Source organism: Cavia porcellus, unplaced genomic scaffold, assembly GCF_034190915.1.
Source record: "Cavia porcellus strain 051 isolate PalLab524CR breed Dunkin Hartley unplaced genomic scaffold, mCavPor4.1 scaffold_24, whole genome shotgun sequence".
Classification (NCBI taxonomy): Eukaryota; Metazoa; Chordata; class Mammalia; order Rodentia; family Caviidae; genus Cavia; species Cavia porcellus.
In genome coordinates, this window is record NW_026947507.1 from 56850575 (window position 1) to 56874176 (window position 23602).

Here is a 23602-nt window from a genome sequence, read left to right on the forward strand (position 1 = left end):
GAGTTTCTGTGTAACCCTTAGTTGGAGCCCAGGCTGTGGGGCACCCCAAACCCTTCACTGTGGCAGCAGCTCCAAGGAATGATGCCCACTGGCCAAGGACAAGCAGATGTCCATTCTCCTTGTACCACAAGCCTCTTCCCTCCTCCCTCATTTGAGAAGCTGAAAGGAACCCAAAAGCCCTCAGCCCACCAGGCACAGGCATGCAGCTTCTGGGAGAGGGGTCAAGGCACCTGCAGGTGCTCTGGGAAGAGCTGCCAGAGTGTGTCCTGCAGCAGATAACACAGGGCTTCTGGGTGCCCTAAGACTGCATAGACATCGTCTGACTGAACTTCCTAAAACATGGTTCTGCTCAACCAAACTAACTGCTCAAGAACTTGATTTCTACTCTAACAGAATAAAATTCTTGGTCTTGCATTGAGTACCACCCCAACTTGTGACGGTCCTGTGACATTTCTGTGTTCCTTCCTCCACCTGCCCCTGCTCACTAGCACTTCCCTGGTGACCCTGCTAGCCACCCTCCCTGCCTGTCCCCCGCCCATCCTGTCTCAGCCTTGGTGTCACCAGCCCCACTCAGGCAGTGGTCCGTCCTGCTCCCCCGAACACCTGTGAGGTTTCGTCTGCACTCCTTTTGATCTGTGTTCTGTGCATGTGTAAGCTCCCCCATCATACCCTGGGCAGAAGCTGCACCTACATGAATTGTTTGCATGTCTGCTACACTTAATCTCAGAGAAAGTCTAGGTTTCAAATGCTGAGAGGACTTAGCAGTCACCTATGATGTCTTTCTGAAACCAGTCCTGTCACTGGGTTCTTGCAAGCACCAGGCCAAGGGTGGAAAACACCTCAGTCCTGGTTCTTAGGGGAGGATGTGTCTCCAGGGACAGCAGCTCCCCCAGGGTGCCTGTGATCCAGATCCCCAAACCACAGTGAGTAAAGTAGGGGGGCACATAGTGAGTAAACTGTGCCCCACATCATGCTACTATGCAGCTGAGACCAGGGGCACCAATCCTGGAGCACAACGGCTCTCGGGCCACTTACCTTACAAGGTGGTCCTGTTAATTTAAGAGACCTTAATTATTTCAGGAAAGCAATGTGAAAATAGAAGAGTGGTAATTGTGAGCTAAGAGTAAGAATATTTGTTTTGCTTGCAACCGTAGCTTACATAACTGTTTAACTTTTCAGATATTTCGAAAGAAAGCAGTGGAACTTGGGGTAAAATTGCTACCAGCATTTCATACTCCCTCTGGAATACCTTGGGCATTGCTGAATATGAAAAGGTAAAACTCTTCATTTTCAACAACATATTTTAAGGTGAAATAACTTGAGATTGTGGACTCACAAGTACATGGGTAATCACTTGGATGACGCTGGGGACTGCTGCCCCCACCCAGGAGTCTTAGGGTCTGTCCTTGGGGGAAGCGATCAGCTTTCCGAGGTTCCACAGCTTGATGTGTCTGGGACATAGTACAGCAGGACCCTAAGAGAATTACACAAACTTACACAAACCAGGCATGATCCCAAGGACCCTGTTCGGTGGCGACCCTGTCTCTGCATCAAAGCCTTCATTTCCAAGGAAACTTGCCTGAGTGCAGTGTCTCTCCAGCTTAAGCTACTGGGGAGATCTGAGAGCCCCAAGTCTGGGGGATCCCAGGCTGCTGCAGCCTGTAGCTATCAGGAAGGAGGGGAGCTGACCCAGTGACCAGTCAGTCCTGCCCTCGTGTGCCCGGTGGAGGAGAAACTTGATCTGCTGCACCTGGAGAGTGGCAGGAGGGTGAAAACCCTAAGCTGAGCAAACTGCTTTCCCGAGAACAGCCCAGATTTTCATGACCACTTCAGCGAAACACTAATGAGCTCGTTGTCTTAAGCTTTCCTTTTGCCCTCCCTGTAAATCACAGGTGGCACGTGGGCCCCTTAGGATGAATGGACAGCTAGGATGTCCTCACACCATACGGTTGCTTCCCCACACACTGCCATGTGTGGTTCCCACAGCAACCCCGTAGGGCTGAGCTGAGCGCAGCTTTTGCATTTTGCTTATGCAGAACTAGAGTTGCAGACAGGGAAATAGCAAGGCTAGAAATGGTACTTTTGCTGTTTCCTTGCACGTGCGCACGCACACACACACACACACACACACACACACACAGGTTTCAGAAATACCATGAGGATGCATAGGTGGTTTGGTACGGTGGGGTGGTTTGTACATTTCTTCTTGATCACTTACTTTGGTGAAATTCTGCCCTAGAATTATTTGCTCTTTCCATAGTAGGTTGATCTGGGGAGTGCTGTGCTTGGTTCCAGGGGTGTTACATCTGCACCCGGAAGGCATGCTGTCCAGGAGGAGGTGTCGGGTCCACTACACTGGGGGTGTTCTCTGCTGTGTCCAGTGCCACACAGGGCTCAGCCTTGGGGTCTTTGGGTCAGCTCTGAGCCTGACCAGGAGGAGTTGTGTGTTTGCTTGGGGGCCTAGGAGTTTTACATTTGGCCCCTGTAGGCCTTCTCGCTTGTACCCACTGTCTGTAGACTGTTTGTGGGTGTCTTCTGACCCAGGTCCTCTTCTCTGCTCACAGCAGCACTGTGCACCACTAACTCATTCTTCCCTTCTGAGAAAAACTTCAGGGGCACAGGAGTCCACCGCACTAACAGCTTCCAAGGAGCTACTGCTTGGTTTTCACAGTTGCTCAGAACTTGGTTGGGGAGCGGTCATCTCAGCTGCCTGGGCCCCTTTCAGCTGGACAGCCAAGGACAGCTGGCCAGCACAGTGGCTCTGTGACCCTTTGGAGTTCACAGCTGGAGGCTCTAATGGAGCTGGGCTGCTTCTCATTCAGTGCCTGCTGCTGAGCACACTGACTCAGGCTCAGTTTCCAGAGCCAGCGGTCCTGTCCGGGAGCCTACTAGACCCGAGAACCCTAGGTTCTGGTCCAGGGAGGGGAAGGTTCAGCCCCTTCCCGCGGTTCTGTGCAGCAGGTTCTGTGGCTTCCCAGGAAGAAGGAGTCAGGTGAAGAAGGCGCAGCAGCTTGCTTCCCGCAGTCCATGATGTAAAACACTGCTATCTGACCTCTCAGACCAAGAAATTGGATTGTTTGAAATATGCTTAATTTCAGTAGTGTTAATTTCTAACAACAAAGTGGGATTTTTCTTCGGTGAAATCTAGTTTCAGGGTATCATGGGATGTTTTTCAGTAAACAGTAGATGTTTTTCAGTACATAAAAGAATACTTAACCATTAAGTTCTGAATCCTTTATTCTTTCTCCCGTCTATGCTTGTTAGGAGTTAATTAACTGAGGCATTCAAATTTTTACAATACTTTATTTTGCATAATGTTATACACTAGGACTTTATGTTTCCTTTCAAAGATTATAGGAAAATAGTATATGGTAAAGAATATCAGCCACTTTCATTTATGTATTCTCTGATGTTTCCAGACCTAAAGGAAATTAGGTAATTATTTGGCATCAGAGAAGAATATTTGATTTTTTTTTCTTGGCAGCTTGAGTGAATTTTTATTTTGTATTTTATCCATCCAAGTTTCCATTTACCATACAGCACTGACTTACCCAAAAGCACACATAAGCTGGCAAAAAGAACAGGAACATCTGTCCCCTGAGCTCCTCCTCCCTGCGCCTGGGGAGGACGTTGGTGGAGTCCGCTCCTCTGCCCTGTGGAGCTGGTTATTCCTGCGGAGAGGGACAGCATCTCCTGCTCCAGCGTCTAGGTTCCAGCCAGGACACAGAGTCACCATGCACATGTGCACTTTCTCTTCCCCGAGGGCCCACAGAACAGAGGACAGCTGACATAGCACTGTGTTTCCAGCTTTTGAGGGCTGTCACTGGCAAAAGTTTCAAAGGAAAAGGGGGAAAACGTGGCTGGAAAAATCGTATTTTCTTTATTACCATCTCAAGATAAGAGGGTGTTGCAGAGGGGAACCCCAGAAGGAGAGCCTGGGGACACGTCTTAGACGAGAGGTGCAGGTGCAAAGAACTGGCTTTGAGGCTGGGGAGGCCCTGGCCACACTGCCATCTGCTGGGACCCCCTAATCCCTCTTCCCTTTTGAGGAAGAGGAGGTGGAGGAGGAGGAGAGGGGTAGATGTTACTCTTTGTCAGCACCTCCAGATAACAAACGTGGGAACTTGCTCATATGAGTGGCTCACATTCCTTTGGTACTTCGCTTACTGCCTGAATAAAATCAGTCTCTCCTTTTTCCATCCCTGCTGCGATGACAATTCTGTGCAGGTCTTGGGGAGATTCTGTCCTTGTCTTCTCTTTACTCCAGGAAGATTGCAGGTACACCGCTCCCCTTAGAGGCAAGACACAGCCCAACTGATGAAGCAGAATATAAATTTCCTGTGTCAAATTATATACACACATGTAATCCACAAATGAAAGAAACTTTGTGCCAAAGAAAGATATTAACTGCTCACTGGGGCAAATTTAAGCAAGCACTGTTTTGAATTAGGAAAGTTAATATACGTATTTGAAGCCAAAATACCAATAAGACAAATTGAATTTCAGTATCTGTACAAGCTGAAAATATGCAGAGAACCTGAATAATTTATTCATAAGCTCCCTTAGGAACTCTGTCCTAAAATCTGTTCAGGAAAAAAATATTTTTAAATTGTCTCTTCTGCCACAATCATAATAGATTCTTAACTGAAGAGCGACCATACAAAACTGTAAGTTAATTAAGAGTGTGATTTAATAGCAAGTAGCCAAGTCCTGACAGCCCCGGCTGGATCAGCGTGCCTCCTCCCTAACCCCACGCCTCCTCCCTAACCCCACGCCTCCACTGAGGGTGCGTAGTTTTGCACCATCGCTGCTGAACAGAAACTGCTGCCTTTCCAGCAGACTCAACTCTGGTGTGTTCAGTTTTTCTGATGTGAAAATGTCAAAGTATGATGCCAGATCTTGTTACCTATTAGCAAGAAGCCCTGTGCATTATTCCTCCAACTGGCAGCAGAAAAAAAATCACCTCTGTGATTCATAAAATCAACATTTCACTGTTTTCATATTTCTCAGTATAATTCAAGCTTGCATTTGGGCAGACCTGCATTAAATTTGGGGTTTGTAAAGTGTGTTCTTAATTTACAGTAATGTGGTTAATGTTCTCGTTATTCTTCTCCATCACGAGGCACAGTCTGGGCTCTGCTAATAATTTCGCTGTCCTCCTTGATGAAGTTTCAGCTGTGTACTGTTTTATCCTTGTTTCTCTTTGTGGATTTTCTGAATGACAGTGGCCTGGTGGGGGCAGTAGGTTGGAGGGACCCACAGCACGTACCGTCACCAGCGCTGTCAGCTGTGGGGATGTACCGTCTCCACTCTGACACCGTCAGCTCCTCCCGGGCTTTTGTTTCCTGCCTGCAAAGCTTTGTTTGCTGACTGCTCTAGTTACCTGACAGAAATGCACACAGCGTCATTAGTTTCCTTACAGTTCATGCTGTTATAACTAAGTTGAAAAGTCCTTTAGCTGAGACAGGGCCTTAATTAGGAGTAGTGCTGCGCTTTGCTAAGTAATTTTAAAAGCTTCTAGTTTCAGGTTTGAAAGAACTTTTAAGAGGCAAAATCATTGCTTAATTACCCTACAATGTTCTGTTGCAGTATATAAACCTAAGTATAAATAAAATCCAAGCTTCATCATACAGTTTGTTTTATTTATATGTTTCGTGACTCTGTTAAGAATTTAAAGACAGGTTCTATCAACTCTAGAAAAGGAAGAGTCGTTTCAGTCAGCTTCTCAATTTCTAAAGCTAATCTTTTTGGGTTGTTTTTCTCTTCCTGTTGGCTGTTTAAGATACTGGGTTTCCATCTTGTATTTATTTTAATTCATCTGGCCGTGTTTGCTGCTCTGGAAGTAGTGCCGGACCAGACCTGAGGGCACTGGGTTGGTAGCTCAGGCACTGGAACGTTACTGCTGCACACTGAGCCGCTGCGGTTCTGCGGTTCCACTCGGCCACAGCACCGCCAGGGGTCAGGGGAAGGAATTCACGTTTCATTGCGGTGAAGGAGGTGACCAGGGACTACTTTTCCTTGTCTTAGTGGACACTCCCATGATTACAAACAACCTTTACCCCAGGGCTGGTCCTGTAATACTTCAGCTGAACAAACTATCTTCATACAAGTTAAACATTACTCCTCTTTTAGTCAGAGTTCAGCCTGGGCCAGCCTGTGGCTCACACTTTGATATTATTTGAAGGCATTCTGGGGTCTGAAAAGCTAAGGACTGCCTGCTGGAGGCTCAGGGGCTAGTGTCCCCTTTTTCTGGGACATGCAAAGGGGGTTTCCTTTTAGGAGCTTTGAGGCTGGGCGTGGGGGAAAACAGTGACTTTGCAACCAGCATTTTGCATTTTCTAGCAATCTCAAGGTGGATATAAGTTAAGGTGGGAACAGATGCTACCCTTGCCAGGCTCTCATAGTTAAAGCTGCTACTTTATTAAGTTCGTTATGGGCAACGGATTTAATTCTGTAGCACAGACACCTGCCTGGCAAGCATGAAGTCGTGAGTTCAATCCCTGATACCTAAAAAAGAACAATAAATAAAGTTTATCACAGTAAAAGACACATGCCGTGAATGCTCCTCAGAATCCTCCTCTAACCCATCTCCCTCAGTACTTCTTGCCGCAGCTCTGGGGTCCCGTTCCAGAGTGTCTTTCGCTGCATTCCGTGTCCTGAACTGGCTCAGAACACCAGTGACTGAGGGGGATGTGGTGCACCACAGGGTCAGCTGAGCCTGCTCTCTTGCTCGGTGGTGCCCAGCAGCAGCATTTGCCATGTTTTGCATCACACCTAATAAAAAGAGGAGCTAGGAAACTGAAAATAGACTTCTAAACCCTGAAGACAGGATCACAGCTAGCGATTGTGAAAGGAAACATCTCTCAAAAATAACAGGGAACCAGGAAATAACAATTCAATGGCTGTAAGATGATGCAAAGAAAAATAATTTGAGAAGTATCAGCAAAGAAGCAGAGGTCAACACAAAGAAAATAAAAAGGCTGTTTACAAAAATAACAGCTGAAAACTTGCCAAACATGGGAAATGGATCTGGCACGCAGCTAAGTGAGGCATACCGAACTCCAACTAGCCATAACCAAAGTAAGTCTACACCCAAACATATAATAATCAAGATCCCACAAGTTCAGCACAAGAACAGATTATTAAAATCTATTAGAGAAAAGGAACAGATCACCTGTAAAGGAAAAACCAGTCAGAATCATGGTAGACTTCTCAACAGAAACCGTCAAGTCAAGAAGAATTTGGAGGGAAGTGTTTCAAACCCTGAAAGAAAACAACTTCAAACCCAGATTGATGTATTATGCAAAACTATCTTTCGAAATTGATGGAAAAATAAGATACTTCCATGATAAAGAACAGCTGAAGGAATTCATGACCATGGGACCAGTCCTACAGAGAGTGCTGAATGATATTCTAGAGAGAGATAAAGATGACCATGGTTCCAGAAATAGTAGCAGAGGAGGATCACCAAACAGGACAGGAAATTGAATGAAGGGGAAAAATGAAGGGCCAGCAACAGGAAGACAGCAGGGCAGAGACAAACCAATGTATTTGTTATAATTATTAATGTAAATGGCCTCAACTGACCAAGGAAAAGAAACACGGAAAAAGTGGATCAAGAAACAAAATCTATCAATATGCTGGATACAAGAAACACAATTAACTGGAAAGGAAATTCATAGACAGAAACTCAAACGAGAGAAAGCAATTGTTCCATACAACAGGAGACCAGAAAAAAGCAAGGATAACTTGCCCATCAACTGCAGAATGGATAGGAAAGATAAGATATTTTCATACAATGGAAAACCACCCAGTTATAAAGAAAGATAATCTCAGAGCTCTTGCAGGTAGATGGATGCAACTGGAGATCATGTTCATGGGTGAAACAGTTTGAACTTACACGGGTGAACCCTAGCATAAAAAACAGAAGGAGTTAGTGGGATCCAAAAAGCACAATAGATACTATGAAAGTGGGACTTCCGGGAGAACATGGCGGACAGATAACAGTAACTACCGGAGGCTCTCTGAAAGGCTCGGCTCAGAAATCAGGAATGATGCGGACTAAGGAGACATGAGCCAGTAGAGATATGCTCTGCTGACTCAGGAACGAACTGGGCTGAGAGAAACCAACTTGGAATGCAGTCCTGGCGCTAAAATAGGAACAGAAAAGACTCGGTGTGGAGGCTGGACCCCGCGCCATTGGAAACCACGATTTGGGTTTCCCGCCGCTCGGCGGCTGGCTGCCTCCACAGCGGCTCGGCAAGGAAAGACGCACAGAAGCTCTGGGAACGGGAGTCTGCGAACGGAGTCGAAAACAGGATGGACAAGGAGGCGTACACTGACTGGTGGCGAGGTGAGTGAGAGAAACTGACACTCTACCACAGTTTGACTCCAGCGGAGGACTTTCTGGGCTCGGGCAGTCCTGTAAGAGCAGGGTGCGGTGGCGACTCCAGCCACACATTCCCCTCTCGGACAGGATTGGTGAAAAGTGCCTGGCCTGCGTGACGCTGCAGGCGGACTTGGTATGCTGGCCTAACTCAGATCCCAGAGCCTGACGGTGGCCCGGAGGGGCGACTGACTCCCGAGTAGGCTGCCTAGTCCGTAACTCCCTGGTGCGCAGAGGTGGGCGGGAACACCTAGCCAGCGCAATTTGATCAGGCTGTGGCTGACAGGCAGGGAAGCTGGGCCTCCTATGTAAGCTTGCATTTTATAAGGAACGGAGAAAATGGGGAAGGGAAGCAACAAAAAAGGCTCCTCAGCCCCCAATTCTGAGAAACAGGCAATAGCGGACACCACACCAATAGACATTAAGCGCCATATAGAGAGCCTCATAGACCAATTCAGGAATGAAGTTATCGACGACCTGAAGCTAGAAGTATGCAGAATAGTTAGAGAAATGCTAAGCACCACCCAGGAAAAAACAGATGGTGGAATGGAAGAACAGAAAAAGAGGGGAGGATTGTTTGATGGAGAAAATAGAGAAAGCATAGAGTACGTGAAGCAGGTTCAAAGGGACTATCAAGAAATTAAGAAGTCTATCCAAGACTGGCATAACAGCTTGAAAGAAACTAAGGACAGACTATCTGAGCTGGAGGGCAGACTTGTAATATGGGAAAATGAAATGAAAAACTTCTTAAAAATAACAAAGAAACAAACAGCAATAATACAAAGACAAGAAGATGATAAGAGGAGCCATAACTTAAGGATTAAGAACATAAAAGAAGAAGTAGGGACACAAACAAGTGAACTACAAAAGCTACTCACAGAAATAATCCAGGAGAATTTTCCTAATTTAGCAAAAGGTAAAGATACTCAGATGTACGAGGCATACAGGACCCCAGCTACCTACAAACCTAACAGAGAAACACCCAGGCATATAATAATAAAAATTCCAGAAATTCAATACAAGAACAGAATATTAAAAGCTGTAAGAGACAAGAAACAGACCACTTACAAGGGAACACCCATCAGAATTACAGCAGATTTCTCTGCACAAACCATCAAATCACGAAGAGCATGGGGGGAAATAATTCAAGCTTTGAAAGATAATAATCTCCAGCCAAGATTGAGATATCCTGCACAACTGTCCCTGGAAATTGATGGAAAAACAAGGTGCTTCCAGGATAAAGAGGAACTGGGGGAATTTGCAACCACCAATTCAACCCTACAGAAAGTATTGCAGGATATTCTAAAAAAAGAAAAATACAAAGAACCCAGAAATAGTGGCGGGGAGGCCACAACGAATGGAGCAGAGAACAAAATGAAGAAGACAAACTGACAGCTACTGACAGAAAAAGAGCTCAACAGAAATGAGACAGAGAAGATTGGATGATAGGAACAGCTATTTTGGAGAAAATGACATCTTAATAGGTAATACTGATTTAGTATCATCTTGTTTTGAAGTCTCATCTAGCTTTTGTTCTTCTGTCTCCAATGGTCTAAACAGGTTGTATCTTATTGGATTTTATTATGTACGATAGTATAAGCAAAAACCTTTTAAAGACAAGGAGATTATACAGAAACCATTGTTGATTTTCTGTTAGTTGATTCTAAATACTCTGTAATGCTGTCATTCTCTTAAATGGTTTTACATTGTTTTGATATACTTAATGCTACAGTATACGAAGTTGTACTCAAGAACTTCAAGGAAAGAGTCAATATGGTAACTACTTTTGGGTCGGAATTATCTGGTGGTGAAACACTATTCTGCTTAAATGGTTATGTTTTGATCTGCGCTGTTTCGCTGTTATGCCCTCTTTTTTCTCAATCTCCACTCCATTATTTACTTTTTTATTTTTATCCATTTAATTAAAGGGGAAAAAATAGCAGGATATAATATAGTAACCCACTTTGACTTTCTATTATCTCGATTTGAAGCCCTGTATTACTCTCACCATCTTGTTTTTGACTGATGTTCCCCTATTCTGTTTTGCTGGATAGTATCAGGTTCGAAAGTTTAGGCATCAGCTGAGAAGATAATGAGATTCATTATAACGCCCATTCTCGTTGACTTTTATCCACTTTTGAAGACCTACAATGTCTCCAATGTTTTGGTTTTGTCGGTTTTGTTCTTTACTGTTTTGTTCAATTGTATTATAACTAATGATATAGGCAATTCTATTAGAGAAAGCGGGAGGCATTATGGTAACCATTGTTGATCACCTTGTATTATGTTTTTATATTATCTATTATGTCCACCCTTTTGACTTGACCGATTCTGTTCTGTTATGTCTCATTTGGTTTTACTCTTTTCCAAAAAAGCAATAAGAACCGTGAAAGCAATGAAACCCAAACTGTGTAATATTCATTGTACAAAAGAGAGGAAAAGAAAGTGCTCTAAACTATATAACTGCATGTATATTTAAGTGTATAAGATAGAAAATGATATCACAGAGTTTTATTGGATCATTGAACAGAACTGTTTGCAGTGTCATTGTTGGATTGTCCACTCTACAAGCTTTAATTTTGTGACTTGAACAATTATTTCTAAGATGGCAATATGTAATCCATTAACTAGTGATTTCCTACTGTTCATTTTTTTCTTCTCTGTTAATCTGTATAACTTGTACCCTTTCACTGTTTTTTTTTCTTTTCTCCTTAAATAAAAAATAAATAAAGAAAGAAAGAAAGAAAGAAAGAAAGTGATAGGGGAGGAAGTACCTAGGAGGGAAATTGATAACCACTGTTAATTTCTTATTGTCTTGTCTTGAATTCTTGCATCATTTTCATAATTTTGTTAAGTTTGGGTTCTGTCTTGTTACATTTTACTGTATCTGATGGTATGGGCAGCTGTTTTGAAGACAATGGGATATATTATGGTAACCATTGTTGATTGCCTATTATCTTGAAGTCCTGTAATGCTGTCATTCTTTCGTTTTGATTGGCTTTATTCTGTTTTGTTTTGTTTTGTTTTGTTGTGTGTGATGGTATGGACAGCTATTTTGAAGAAAACGAGACATTATGGTAGCCACTGTTGATACCCTGTTGTCTTGTTTTGAAGTCCTATGTTGCTTGCATTGTTCTGTTGTGATTTGCTTTGTTCTGTTTTTTGTTTTGTTTTATTTAAAAACAGTAAAAACTTAAAAAAAAATAGACTGGCCAGACTGCAGCAGAAAGTGGTGAGAATGGTAGGAAGAGTGTATTCAAAGGCAGGGGAGGGGGCTCGGGATTTAGCTCAGCAGCGTAAGCGCCTTCTTGCAAGTGTGAGGTCGTGAGTTCAATCCCTGGTACCAATAAAAACGAAAAAGACAAAAAAAAAGTGGGGGGGAGGATGCTCCGCACCGTGCCCTACTGTAAACATTCACTGTGTATATTTACAGTTAACACATTAAAGAAACATTGCAGAGTGCTGCGAAATAAATGCACACCCAATTCATTTTTAACTTCTGGCTGTATTATTTGACTACAAAGAGAAATATGCATATAAAAATGAAGAGTCATCTCAGAATGTGCTGGTTGTTACACTAGGCGTCGTTTCAGTCCGAGTTCCTTGAGGATTTTGAGCCAGAAGTGCCTCTCATCCTGTCCTTCCCATACGCAGTAAGCCTGGAGAGTCCTCAAAGGATGTGTCCTCCCTCCCCATGGAGCCTGAGCCTTAACCACGGAGACCGGTAATCGGCTGTCACAAATGAACCTGAGTAAATAAATCTGCTGGAGATTGTCCTTCAGCCGATTCTCTCTCCCCACACCCCATCCATCCTTCGTGATGTCCCAAGAGTTTCTGCCCTAGTCCAGAGACCCATCTGTCTTGTCATCCCTTCACAGAGTTACTGTTCTCTGTCTGAAAGGTGTGAAAGCCTCTTGCTGTGGCTGTTGTTCTGAACTTTACCATCATGTCATCCCCTGCACATACAGAGTGAATACAGCTCTCCCCCTGCCTCATGTTAATCTCTCCTTCGATCAAGCCAGAGAGCCCCCAGGAGAAGGAAGGCAGGAACTCTCCTGCGCTGCAGTGAAACACTGGAGCCAGAGCCACCGGGCGCTGATGCCCCGTACGCTGCTGAGGTCCTCCGGCCCTGCCCTGCTGTCCACGCCAGCCCCGTCCTCAGCCAGGAAGGGAGAACTGCCCGGAAGCGTGGCACGGAGTGGGCCATCTGCACTGGGGCAGCTTCATGCTTGAGCTTTTGCTGCTTTTTAGATTGTTTAGGACCCAACATAAGGGTCAAAACTGAATTTGCCTGCCAGAATTTTATTTATTAACGAATTAATCTGTTTATAAATTAGAACTTCTCAACCAGTTAAAAGAATATGAGGCAATAAAGTTTTCTGAAGTGCGAGCTGGTGCCTGGTTAATGTGTACAACCGTGGTCTGTGGAAAAGTGCACTTTCCTGCTTTCTATATCCACATGACCTCTTTCCTGGGTCGTGGGCTGTGCTGCTCTACAAAATGTCTGACTCCTGCGGTCACTTTACATCAGTGATTGTCAAGCTTTTTCAGGACAGATTCTGTAGCGTGTTCTGGTTGGTTCGGGTTGGTTCGGGTTTTACCTGCATTTTTCGAAGTGCCCAGGACACTAGGATTGAAGTAGGGCTGAGAGCCGAGTTTAGATCTAGTAGGAAGGAGTGTCTCAAGGATGCGTTTCATTTCCTGTATCGACTGCCTTTGAAAACCTTTCTCTGTCCCTTTATGGTCAGTGTAATTAGTGAAACATAAAAATATGACAAGCTGTCAGCACCCCACTTTCACTGGAGCGCTCATCACCCGTCTGTCGCACCCAACGCAAGCTCTAGACTCCATGGGCTCTGTAGGGTGCTCTGGAGCTGGAGCTGCAGACCCCACAGAGGCACTGGCTGCTGCTGCTGCTGCTGCTGTCTGTGTCCATCTGAGAGCCACTGTAAGAGTGACTGGGCTCTCGTTAAAAAAATTAGTTATTTTTTATGTTTTTTTTTAATTAAGGGGGAAAACTTAAAAAAATTAGCAGGATATATAATAGTGACTTTTTTTGATTTCCTATTAACTTGATTTGAAGTCCTATAATACTCCCACTATCTTGTTTTGACTGATTTAGACTCTGTTCCATTCTGTATGATAGTATCAAGTTTGAGGGTATAGGCAACTACTTTGAAGGCAATAAGATTCACTAAGATGCCCATTCTGGTTTGACTATTGTCTCCTTTGGAAGTCCTGTAATGATTACAATGCCTAAGTTTTATTGGTCTTGTTCTCTACTGTTTTGTTCAACTTTATAATATCTAATGAGATAGACAATTCTTTTTAAGGAAACGAGACATTGTTGATAACCATTGTTGATAACCTTGTACTCTGTTTTACATCATGTGCTATGTCTATCCTTGGTTTTGACTGACAGCTTTGTTTTGCCATATTTGACTTTATTTTCTCCCCTCCCCCCAAAAAGTAATAAGAACTAAGGAGTAATAAAACCCAAAATGTGTAAATTTTGTTGTAAAAAAGAGAGGGAAAAAAAAGTGCTCTAAAGGATACAACAGCAAGTGTGTTTAGGGGTGTTAAATAGCTGACCATATTAATGTTTTTGGTTGGATCATTGAATACAACTGTTTGCAGTCTCACTGCTTGAATGTCTACTTTGTATGCTTTGATACTGTGATTTGAGCAACTATCTCTAGGATGATAATGTATAATCTATTAACTGGTGATTTCTTACTGTTTTTTTTTTTTTTTTTTTTTTTTTGTAGTTCTGTATTACTTGTACCCTTACACTGCTTTGTTTTTTCTCTTTTTCCTTTTAAATAAAATTAAAAAAAAAAAAAAAAAAGAAGTGCCTGGGCTCTCACAGCTTTGAGGGTTTTGAGGGCTTTGCTTTGCCTGCAGCCGGCTCCCCTGTTGGGATCCTGATGTGAGGCAGATTTATTGTTATTAACATACGTTTGTTGATAAGTATACAGTTTTCACTTAACTATAGGCCATTCATTGCTTCTTCTGAAAATTAATTCCAAGCATTAGTTACCCAAGAAGATTTTGTGTTTACTTTTTTCCCTTGTCCTCTTGTTTTTAATCCCATGAGACTGGAAAACAAACTCCGAGCGCCCTGGTATAGAGAAGAGAAGGCGTTCTTCACGGAGAGTCAGGGTAGCTGTTAAAAGCACAGCCCTGTCCTCCAGTTCACACTGCCCCGCCACTCTCTGGGCCCTGTGTGTTGTGTTGACGCCCGCTACCCTCAGAGCCCCATGTGTCCTGTCCCACTCTGCCCCTGAGCACTGCCGCCCAGTGCCTTCTGAGGCCCGGGGGGCCGCTCTGCACGTGGATGCTGGCAGCAAAGCACGCCTGTAGTGGCTAGCATGATGGAGACCCGTGACACCGTGCTTGTTTTCTTCTAGGCATTAGTGGATGAGCTGTTGTTTCCTAGACTAAAGCCTCAGTGTGGGGTTGAACTGCATGCAGGGTGGGTGCTGGCAATGGAGAAGTGGCTTGGGATTGCAGTGTGGTCACTGGCCTCCAGGAGGTTCACAGCACTTTGTCAGCCCTTGTAATCGCTGATCATTTTAAACATTCAAAAGACATTGAACGTTTGGTTAAGAGTTTGAGGGCACTGCAAAGTATTTAGATGGCAGCTGGTAGTCTTTCGAGGCCTCACTGTCGCGAGGGTCTGTTTGTGCTTCCGGCCTGTGCGTAGCAGCTGCAGTCGCTCTGCTCTGAAAAGGCGGTAGACTGTAGCGGATCGCATCCTTATGAACTGGGAAGGGAAAGTTGGAGCAGTGCTAACAATGCATTGTAAGTTATAGACCTGCAAACGGACCTGTGGCTGGGCATGGTCTAGATGGCGTGGCATGGCATGGTGATTCAGCCGCCAGGACGGGTATCTGGGCTGTGGGGTGCGCTGTCCTTGGCTCCCCTCTACTCAGTTCTGAGGTGCAGGCCCAGTTTCAGGAAGACTCTGTGAGTGCTTGTGTCGCCCTCTATCCTGAAAATGTCAGCAGAGTTTAGCACTGTGAGTTAAATCTCAGGCTTCTTCTTTGTCATGTCATGGTATAGTTTTATGGGACATTTGTACAAAACAGTGCTTACTGGTAATTGACCTGAATATATTGAATAATCTTAAGATGTGACAAAGAGTTTAATGTACCTTATAAATTGAGAGACTTCCAATTAAATCAAGTTCTTAAGATAATCACTTGCAAAACCAATCAAGTAGCAGAACATTAGTGAATGACTAATTGTGACAAATTAATAAACAGACCTACTACAGTACTGTAAGTGCTACATCAGTGAACAGTTTTCCAAAATTTCATCATAAATCTGTTGTCCCCTCTCCCCAAAGTACAATGAAAGCCACATTAATCATTGAAGGTGGGCGTCATTTCTAATAACTGTAGGAAAATTTGTTCAAGTAGCCTGGATTTTCTGTGTGTTTGTTTCTTTTGAACTGTGACTCTACATTTCTTTTGGAGGTCAAGGAATTACTTGCCAGGCCATTTTGCACGTGCTCCTGCCAGCCTTGGACGTAGCAATCGCGTGTCCTCACGTGTGCTGTCCCTGTGGCTCTCCGGGCCCTGTGGGTTGTGTTGATGCCTGCTGCCCTCAGAGCTCCCAGGTGCCCTGTCCTGCTCTGCCCTTGAAAGCTGCCAGCCCAGCGCCTTGTAAGGCCTGGAAGCTGCTCTGCACATGGATGCTGGCAGGGAAGGAGCTGGGATTTCAGGTTGGCTGTGGTTTTAAGTATCTGACAGTGCCAGTTCTGCCCCTCTGCTGGTTGAGTGGCAGGCAGAGCAGCACAGAGCTGTACATGTGTAGAAGGTGCTGCGTTTATGGAATGTAGCTACTTCTTAAAGTTTGACCACTTTCTCCACGCCTCGGTTTCTTATCTGTTGAAGTAGGCTTAATAAATCGAGTGAGTTTTGTAGGGATAATGTTTACGGCGGGACCTGGGAATCTGAAGACTTGGTGAAGGAGACTTGGAGGTACAAAAGAATGGGTCAGTGCAGAATTCAGGACCCCAGCCCAGTTGTTGCCAGCTTGGCAGTTTTCTGAAGCCGTCCTGGAGCCATCCCCACCACCCACGGGTGAGTCAGACGTTAGCCAGGAAGAGTGGGCTTTCTGAGCTGAGAAATACATTTGTGACGTGTGTACACATCTGTGATCCAAACAATCCCCAAGTATTCAGTTTATAATATGCAGCCCCCCGCAAACAAGGCAGCATTATAGAGTCCTGGCTAACGATGGTCATCTGGGTCCACAAAGGCCGCACACAGCCGCAGGCCCAGTGAAGAAGGGTTCACTGACACTGTGGGGTGCCCTGCACCGAGACCGGTCAGCACTAAAGTTGCAGCAGTTTGCTTCATAGGAACATTAAACTGTGATTCTTTCCAAATGTAATATGGAAACAAAGAATGTTAGTGCAGTGGAAGTGGAAGAATTTTAACTTTTTGCATGTTTCTGTAATTAGCTTCATGATGATATAGAGATTTGAATACTGCAAATACATTGACCTTAAACCTGCAATCTTTCAGCTCCTTTGCTCTCTTAAAATATGCTTGCACACTCACCCAAAAATATGTATTTTTACTTACAAATTGGCATCACTGCATCAGTGTCATGTTTATTATAAAATTTTTAAAAAGTAGAATTGTGAAAGGCTAAGAGCCTATGAAGAAATAAAATGTGTGTTATTCTGAGTATGGGATACTTTTAGTGAAACAGTAAGATTAAAATTTCAAGTTTTGTACTTTTGAGTGATTCAGAATTTCAGCTTTCACTCAAAATTTCAAGTTCTGAGTGATTAGAAAGTTTCACTCAATGTTGTTTCACACTTGGGAGTAACCTCTGTCCCACATGGAAAGAAACAGACTAGTGTTGACGAAAGAAGGGCAGTATTTCTGACTTTCAAAGAAAAATGTTTAATGTCGTAGTATTGTTGTGCAAAATTTAAAACATTCTCCTCGAGAGTGGGCTTGGTGGTATGGATTACAAGCCATACTGGGAGCTGATGCGGGAGAAACACAAATTTGAAATGGGCAAGTTATCGAGACACTGCCTCAAAATAAAAAACTAAAGTAAAAAGATCAGCAAGGAACGCAGTGCAAAGACCCTGAAGGGTCAGAGATGGAAGGTTGTTCCCTGTGTGTGGTGTGACTTTGTGAACAATATGCAAGGGTGACTGAAAACATAATGAGTGTTTAAATTAAAACACCATTACAGAAGAGGGTGCACTGCCATTAGTGCCTCCGAGAACGTGCCCTCACCTTCAAACACACTTCCCCATCATTTGCCAGTTTGTGGAGTCTTCCTGAGTGTCTTCACATGGTGTGATCAGAAGTGTGGTGAACACTGTCAGCACCAAAGCAGCTCACCAGACACCACGGTGTGTCCGAGCCATCTTATTTCGGGATCTGCACCAGGTGACTTCCGATCTTCCACGAAGTTGAAGTGACAATGAAGGGGAATCATTCCAGTCAGTTCAGGACACAGAGGCAGCTACAGCAGCGCAACTGAAGACCCTTGGAAAAGAGGGCATCCAGAAGTGCTTCAGAGGGCGGCGAGGCAGGGGCGTGTGTTTGAAGCCAGGGCAGGGTCTCAAAGGGGTCTGATGACAGTGTATCTTTTACTGTGATGCATATTTTTATTTGAATGCACATTGTGTTGGTTCAGTTACACCTCATGCATATTATGTAAATATGTTTGTAACATACAGATTTTATATTATAATTTACTCATAAATGACATGACATATATGTATGATGCACATACATAGACACACAAACACAATTTTTAAAAATGACTTCAGGAGCCACTGAGTTGCTTCCTCTGTAAGATTTTTAAATAAGGTAAAAACTCCATTTTTAAGATTAACAGAAGTGTGAGTTTAAAGATGAACCACTTTCACAGGTATTTTCATAAACGTCCAATTTCAAAGTGCCACCTTCCTGGAAGGCGCGTCTTCCTAAATGCAAGTTCATTTTACACAGGTAAATTGTAGCTTCTACTTGACGGTGGGGCATGTTGTTTTCTTTCTCTTCTTTTCAAGTGACCTGGTTGATAACTCACTCACCAGCACCTCTGGCTTTTTATGAAATGACTGCTGTTATCAAGGATCAGAAGTCTCCCTTTGATGCAGATCCCCTTGTCACCGTCCCCACCCGGCTCTGCACACAGCGCCTTTTTTTTTTTTATTTAAGGAGAAAAGAAAAGAAAGAAAAAAAAACAGTGAAGGGGTACAAGTTATACAGATTTACAGAAGAAAAAAATGCGCCTTTTGTGCCCTGATCTTTCTGCTGTGTACCTGCTGTGGAGTGGCTTTAAACCACAGCACACCGAAAGTCACTGACAGCCATGAGTGTGTGAGGGACTCACTGGCAGCTTCTTATGATGCAATGACTTCACAGCATAGAGAAGAATATTTAATCAATAAAGTCTTTTCATACTTTCAGATAAAAAGTTTAGAAATCACAGCTTTGATAGTTTCCTCCTGCACCTTAATTAGGAGCCATGCATTTGGCTTCAAAGGCTGCCTCCAAAGCAATAAATATCAGATGCCTCTTCCCTTGAGCAGAGGCCAGAGCAGTCCTTATGGGCAGGCAGTGTGCAGAGGGCAGGTCAACCCCTTGGCATCTGCTTTAGATTGCTCTGGAGGATGTTTTTTAAATTGACTTAGAGGAAAGTTCTAAATGACTCTTAAGGAGATGTAAATACCACAAGGCTTAGTGTTCCTGTGGCCTGGTCTCTTTTGCTTGTATTAATTTTCCTCACTTTAAAGGGAGCCTGAAAGGTCGTTGATGGATCAAAGCTTTTCTTAGGTGGTTTGTGTACAAAGCAGCTTTTGCACGGTGCTTACATACACATGGCCCTTTACCGTGGGTTGGGGGGGTAGATGTCCATCTGTCCAGATACAGTGCTGTTTTCAAACAAACTACCTACCTGCTGCTGCTGCTGCTATTCAGAATTTTTGCCACTTTTAAAGAGATTCAAGTGCTATAAAATTTGCTAATCTGTGCTTCTGAGTCCTGTCAGTGAGAGACTGATGATTTCATTTTGTTGTTTGAAAAAGAAGTTCCAACAAATGGAATCTATAATCGGTAATTTGTATATAGGATAATCTGTAAGAAATCTATATTTGCCTTTGATGTTTTTCTAAAAGTGCTAAAAACCAGTCCCCCAGAACAGTGATAACCTTGATTCATGAACTTAATTCTTCTCATGATCCTTGTTGCAGAATTTATTCCACAACTCTGGTTACAACCAAATTAATTCTGTGACCAGGGCTATGGAAAGAATTAAATTGATGAACTGAGGTACCACTGTATTGCAAAGTCTTTCTGTTGCCTGTTGATCCTAAAGGAAGAGAGAGCAGAGGGAGGTGTGGGCCTGAAAGAATCTTGGGCTGCACGGTCCCAAAAAGCCACTCACAGTGCCCTGTGCTTCCATGACTCCACAGCCCCGGCAGGATTCAAGATACATGTGCATTTCTAACATCTCGTCAATTAGATTTTACCTAATCCGGTGCAGAGACAAATGTCCGCATGTGGGACTGTTGAAAAGAAACAGTTTTATGCTTTTTGACGTCCCCACCCCTGGAGGGACTTCAGGGGAGAGGCGAGAATCCTGCATCTCACTGAAATCGTAGGCCATCATATGTGATCTGTTTGCACTCGCAACTCAGGATTAGTTTTAAAAAATAAAAAGCTTCCTGTGCATCTGACTGAAGACTCCATGTGTCCCAGAACTAAACTTCCCTGAGATAGGATTGTTGTGCTGGATGCTGTGCTCAGTGTGACAGCCAAAAGGAAATGGGGCTCCCAGAACCTCCCTCACAGAGTTAAACCCAGAAAGCATTTTCCCAGCATCTCCCCTGTAGGAAGAAAGGCTAAGATTACATACATCTTCCTTTTGTCTTCTCTTCTGAAATAAAGAACCTCAACTCCTTTGGAGTCTTTCCCTAGACCCGTCTTCCTGCCTCCTCCCCATCTCTGTGGCCGTGTAATTAAGAGTCTGTGTTGGGGAAGCACCTTCCTGCCTGATCCCAAGGTGTGGGACACGTCCGTCTCACACAGGCAGCTCTCATGGGTCTGAGGAGCCAATACTGAGAGTGTTGTCTGTTTGATCTCTGCCTTCCAGGACCTGCCATCAAGGTAGATTCAAGTCAGTATCTAAAAGAATGAATAATAAGAGGTTTCCAGCTGCATGGGCTCTTTCAAAGCCTCGCCTGCAGACATATCTGTAATTTTCCTGAGCATCCATCAGCCTTTCTCTTTCTGAATACCTCGCCCAGTGCCCACAGTTTAAAGGAGGTGATGGTTATTTGGCTCCTGGTTTCAGCTGGCTCTAAGCAGGACCATCGTGGCAGCCGGTGTGGAGTAGCAAAGGTGTTCAGCTCACAGCAGCCAGGAAGTGAGCTGGGAACAGTGCCCAGAGGAGAAGGGCCAGGAATGTCCAAGGCCACACCTCCAAAACCCGCCAGACCCACTCAGAAGTGTGCATCACTATTGCATCCTGTCACATCATCGATTTTACAAAACAGTAGACACCCCTTGTCAAATCCGTAGCATAGTCATCACAGGTAAGTTTTATCCTCCTCCTTAACTGATGCCAGAAAGCTCCTAACCTTCATCTGACAAAAGTCATGTACATCATTTTCACACTAACCCAGTTGATCTTCCAGATTGACCTTTGGTGACACCAGTAACTTCAGTTCTGAAACCCTGAGGTTGTCTTCAAGTAGCTTCCGTGACAGCTCACCTGTCATTGAACCCTGCAGGGAAAATTCCAGAGAGTTCCTGAGAAATCTCTCAGCCAAGCTGAGCTCCTCCCCACCTCACCCCCAGCCTCCCACCCCTGGCTTAGCTCCATCACTCAGTGACTTCAGAAATGGTCTCCCTGCCGCCAGGTTCTCACCCCGACATTCAACTGTGCACACACACACCTGTATGCACACACAGACACACACTCTTAGCCCTCTGCTGTGCATGTTTGCCCTTTAGTTGAGACTCTCTCCTTGCTTCCCCAAAGCCTAGGACTTCCTTTCCAGTAGGCGAGATCTGGAAGCCTCCATGCATGCGTCGCCCTTCAACCGCAACCCAGCCCTGCTACTGTTAAAGGCGTGCTGGGCCTGCTCTGCTGTAAACGATTTCCCCATTCTTTCTACTTTGTCCTTTTCCCAGCTTGGAAAAACTGGTCACCTTCCTGTTCTCATAACACCGTGTCCCCCACTGGAACAGGAACTGTACCACCAAGCTGTGGAATTCTGAAATATTCTGCATAGCTGGATGTGGTGGCCTATGCCTATCATTCCAGAATCAGAGGCTGAGGCAAGAGGATCTCAAGTTTCAACCCAGCTTCGGCAACTTACCCAAACCCCATCTCACAATAATAGAAAGCTGAGCATGTAGCTCAACATGAAGGCACTTCAAGTTCAATCCCCAGCACAGCTGAAAACAGGTAACAACAAAAACATAATTATGTTCAATGTACAAAAAAGAAAACTCTTGAGTATATTTTATAGTGATGTTTATTTTTCCCTAAAGTAAAAAATGCATGTAGTCATAAAGTAACTTTTAGTCTTTTTCATTGACGTATTTACATAGTGAAAGATAAGAAACGTTCATTCCATCAAAGTGGTATTCATATCATCTTTGTTTTACATTGACTGATAGGAAATGGAGACTCCAGCATCATTGGCAGGATCATGTCTGAAATTGAGCTTAGGTTGGTCTTTGACTCAGTTTCCCTGCCACACCCTAGTCAAGAAGGTGTCTGTTTTAGAGGAGGCCTGCTACAAAACAGACTCCCTGGTGACAGACAGCTTCTGTTTATCAATGGTGAGGAATCTTAGGTTAGCTCTGTCCACTTGCTTCAGACAGGCAAAAGTGACTGAAAAGAGGAAACTTCATTTCATCTGAAGAAGACAATGCCAGTCTAATGGATTCAGATTCAAAATTGCTACCACGTAAGATGAGTCCATTCGCCAAAAACCTAAACCAAGAAGGTGCAAGCATAATATATGTATTTTTTAACTTATTTTATGTATTTTAAGTAGAAAAGAGGGGCCTACTTGTGTCAGAAACATGACAGAAAAGGTAGCAATAGTGGTATGGAAAACCAAAAGAAATATTCCTGAGAAAGAAGCCCTCCTGCTCTGGAATTGTCACAGTATTTACATCACCAGTCAGAAATGCGTGATGTTGGTTCTCAGGCAGGAATGCTGAAACGTGATTGCATTCATTATGTGAGCCAACTGAGCAGAATTTATACATAAAAACATTTTTCAAAATGCATTGCACAGGTTACTGTGCCCATGAAATAGTAATATATGGTCTATGGAAAGAAAACAGACTCCTGTCAGTAAGCATGTTTGGAAGCACTAGCTTAAGAAGGTTCTCTTACTGTGAATGCCTCAGAGGAATTCCCTGGTGAATCTGCAGTGTACATGGTTAATATGGGATGGAAACTTCTCTTAACTTTGCTTCCAGAATGTCTTTCCCCATGGAACCTCTTTTATCAGAACCATGGTGGATCCTGGGTGCAGAATGCCTCCTGCTCACAGCTGATTCTGGTGAACATTGCTTCACGCCCTTCAAAGTGGTCCTCTCAGTGAACGTATCTTCTGCAAGTAGTCAACTTCTTGGTTCAAATATATTTGGACATAGCTTTAGATAAGTTATTACATATTTGTTACCAAGAATACCATGTATTGAATAATATGAAATATTAATCTCAAGTACAGAAAATTAGCATTATCAGCATTATTATGTTTATATTTTTTAGCAAATGACGGACATCATAGTGCAAAGTATTTAGAGTTTTTTGTTTTTCTTTTTCTCCACTCCTCTTCTTTTTCTCAGTGCTGGGTTTGAAACCAGGGTCTCATATGTGCTAGAATTAAGTCTTCTGCCTCTGAGTTAATACCTCCAGCTCCTTGGTTTCTTTTCATTGCTTTTTAATTTAATCTTTTCAGTAACCACACTTTCCTCGGCCCCACATTTCTTTTCTAGCCAAAATGAAAATTTTTCAAAGCCCTGGGCTCTGTATTTTGCTCCTGATTCACACTGTGAATCACACTAAAAGCAGTGAGCAGTACCCATGCTACCACATGAATGTTGGGTGGCCTTGAATTTTCCTCCATTAGACTAATTAGTCTCTCGTCTTTAAATCTAGCCTCTTACAAAGTTTTAGGACACGAGTGGGCATGTTCTTTGC

General features: G+C 43.8%; 1 protein-coding gene across 2 annotated transcripts in view; it reads left to right on the forward strand.

The window, feature by feature from the left end:
- Positions 1-23602, forward strand: part of Man1a1 (mannosidase alpha class 1A member 1) — a 142714-nt gene that overhangs the window by 74481 nt on the left and 44631 nt on the right. For both annotated transcript variants that reach the window (XM_013143329.2, XM_063235093.1), the window contains one exon: positions 1180-1274. In XM_013143329.2, the coding sequence (XP_012998783.2) occupies positions 1180-1274 (95 nt within the window). The remainder of the gene's footprint in view (positions 1-1179; positions 1275-23602) is intronic.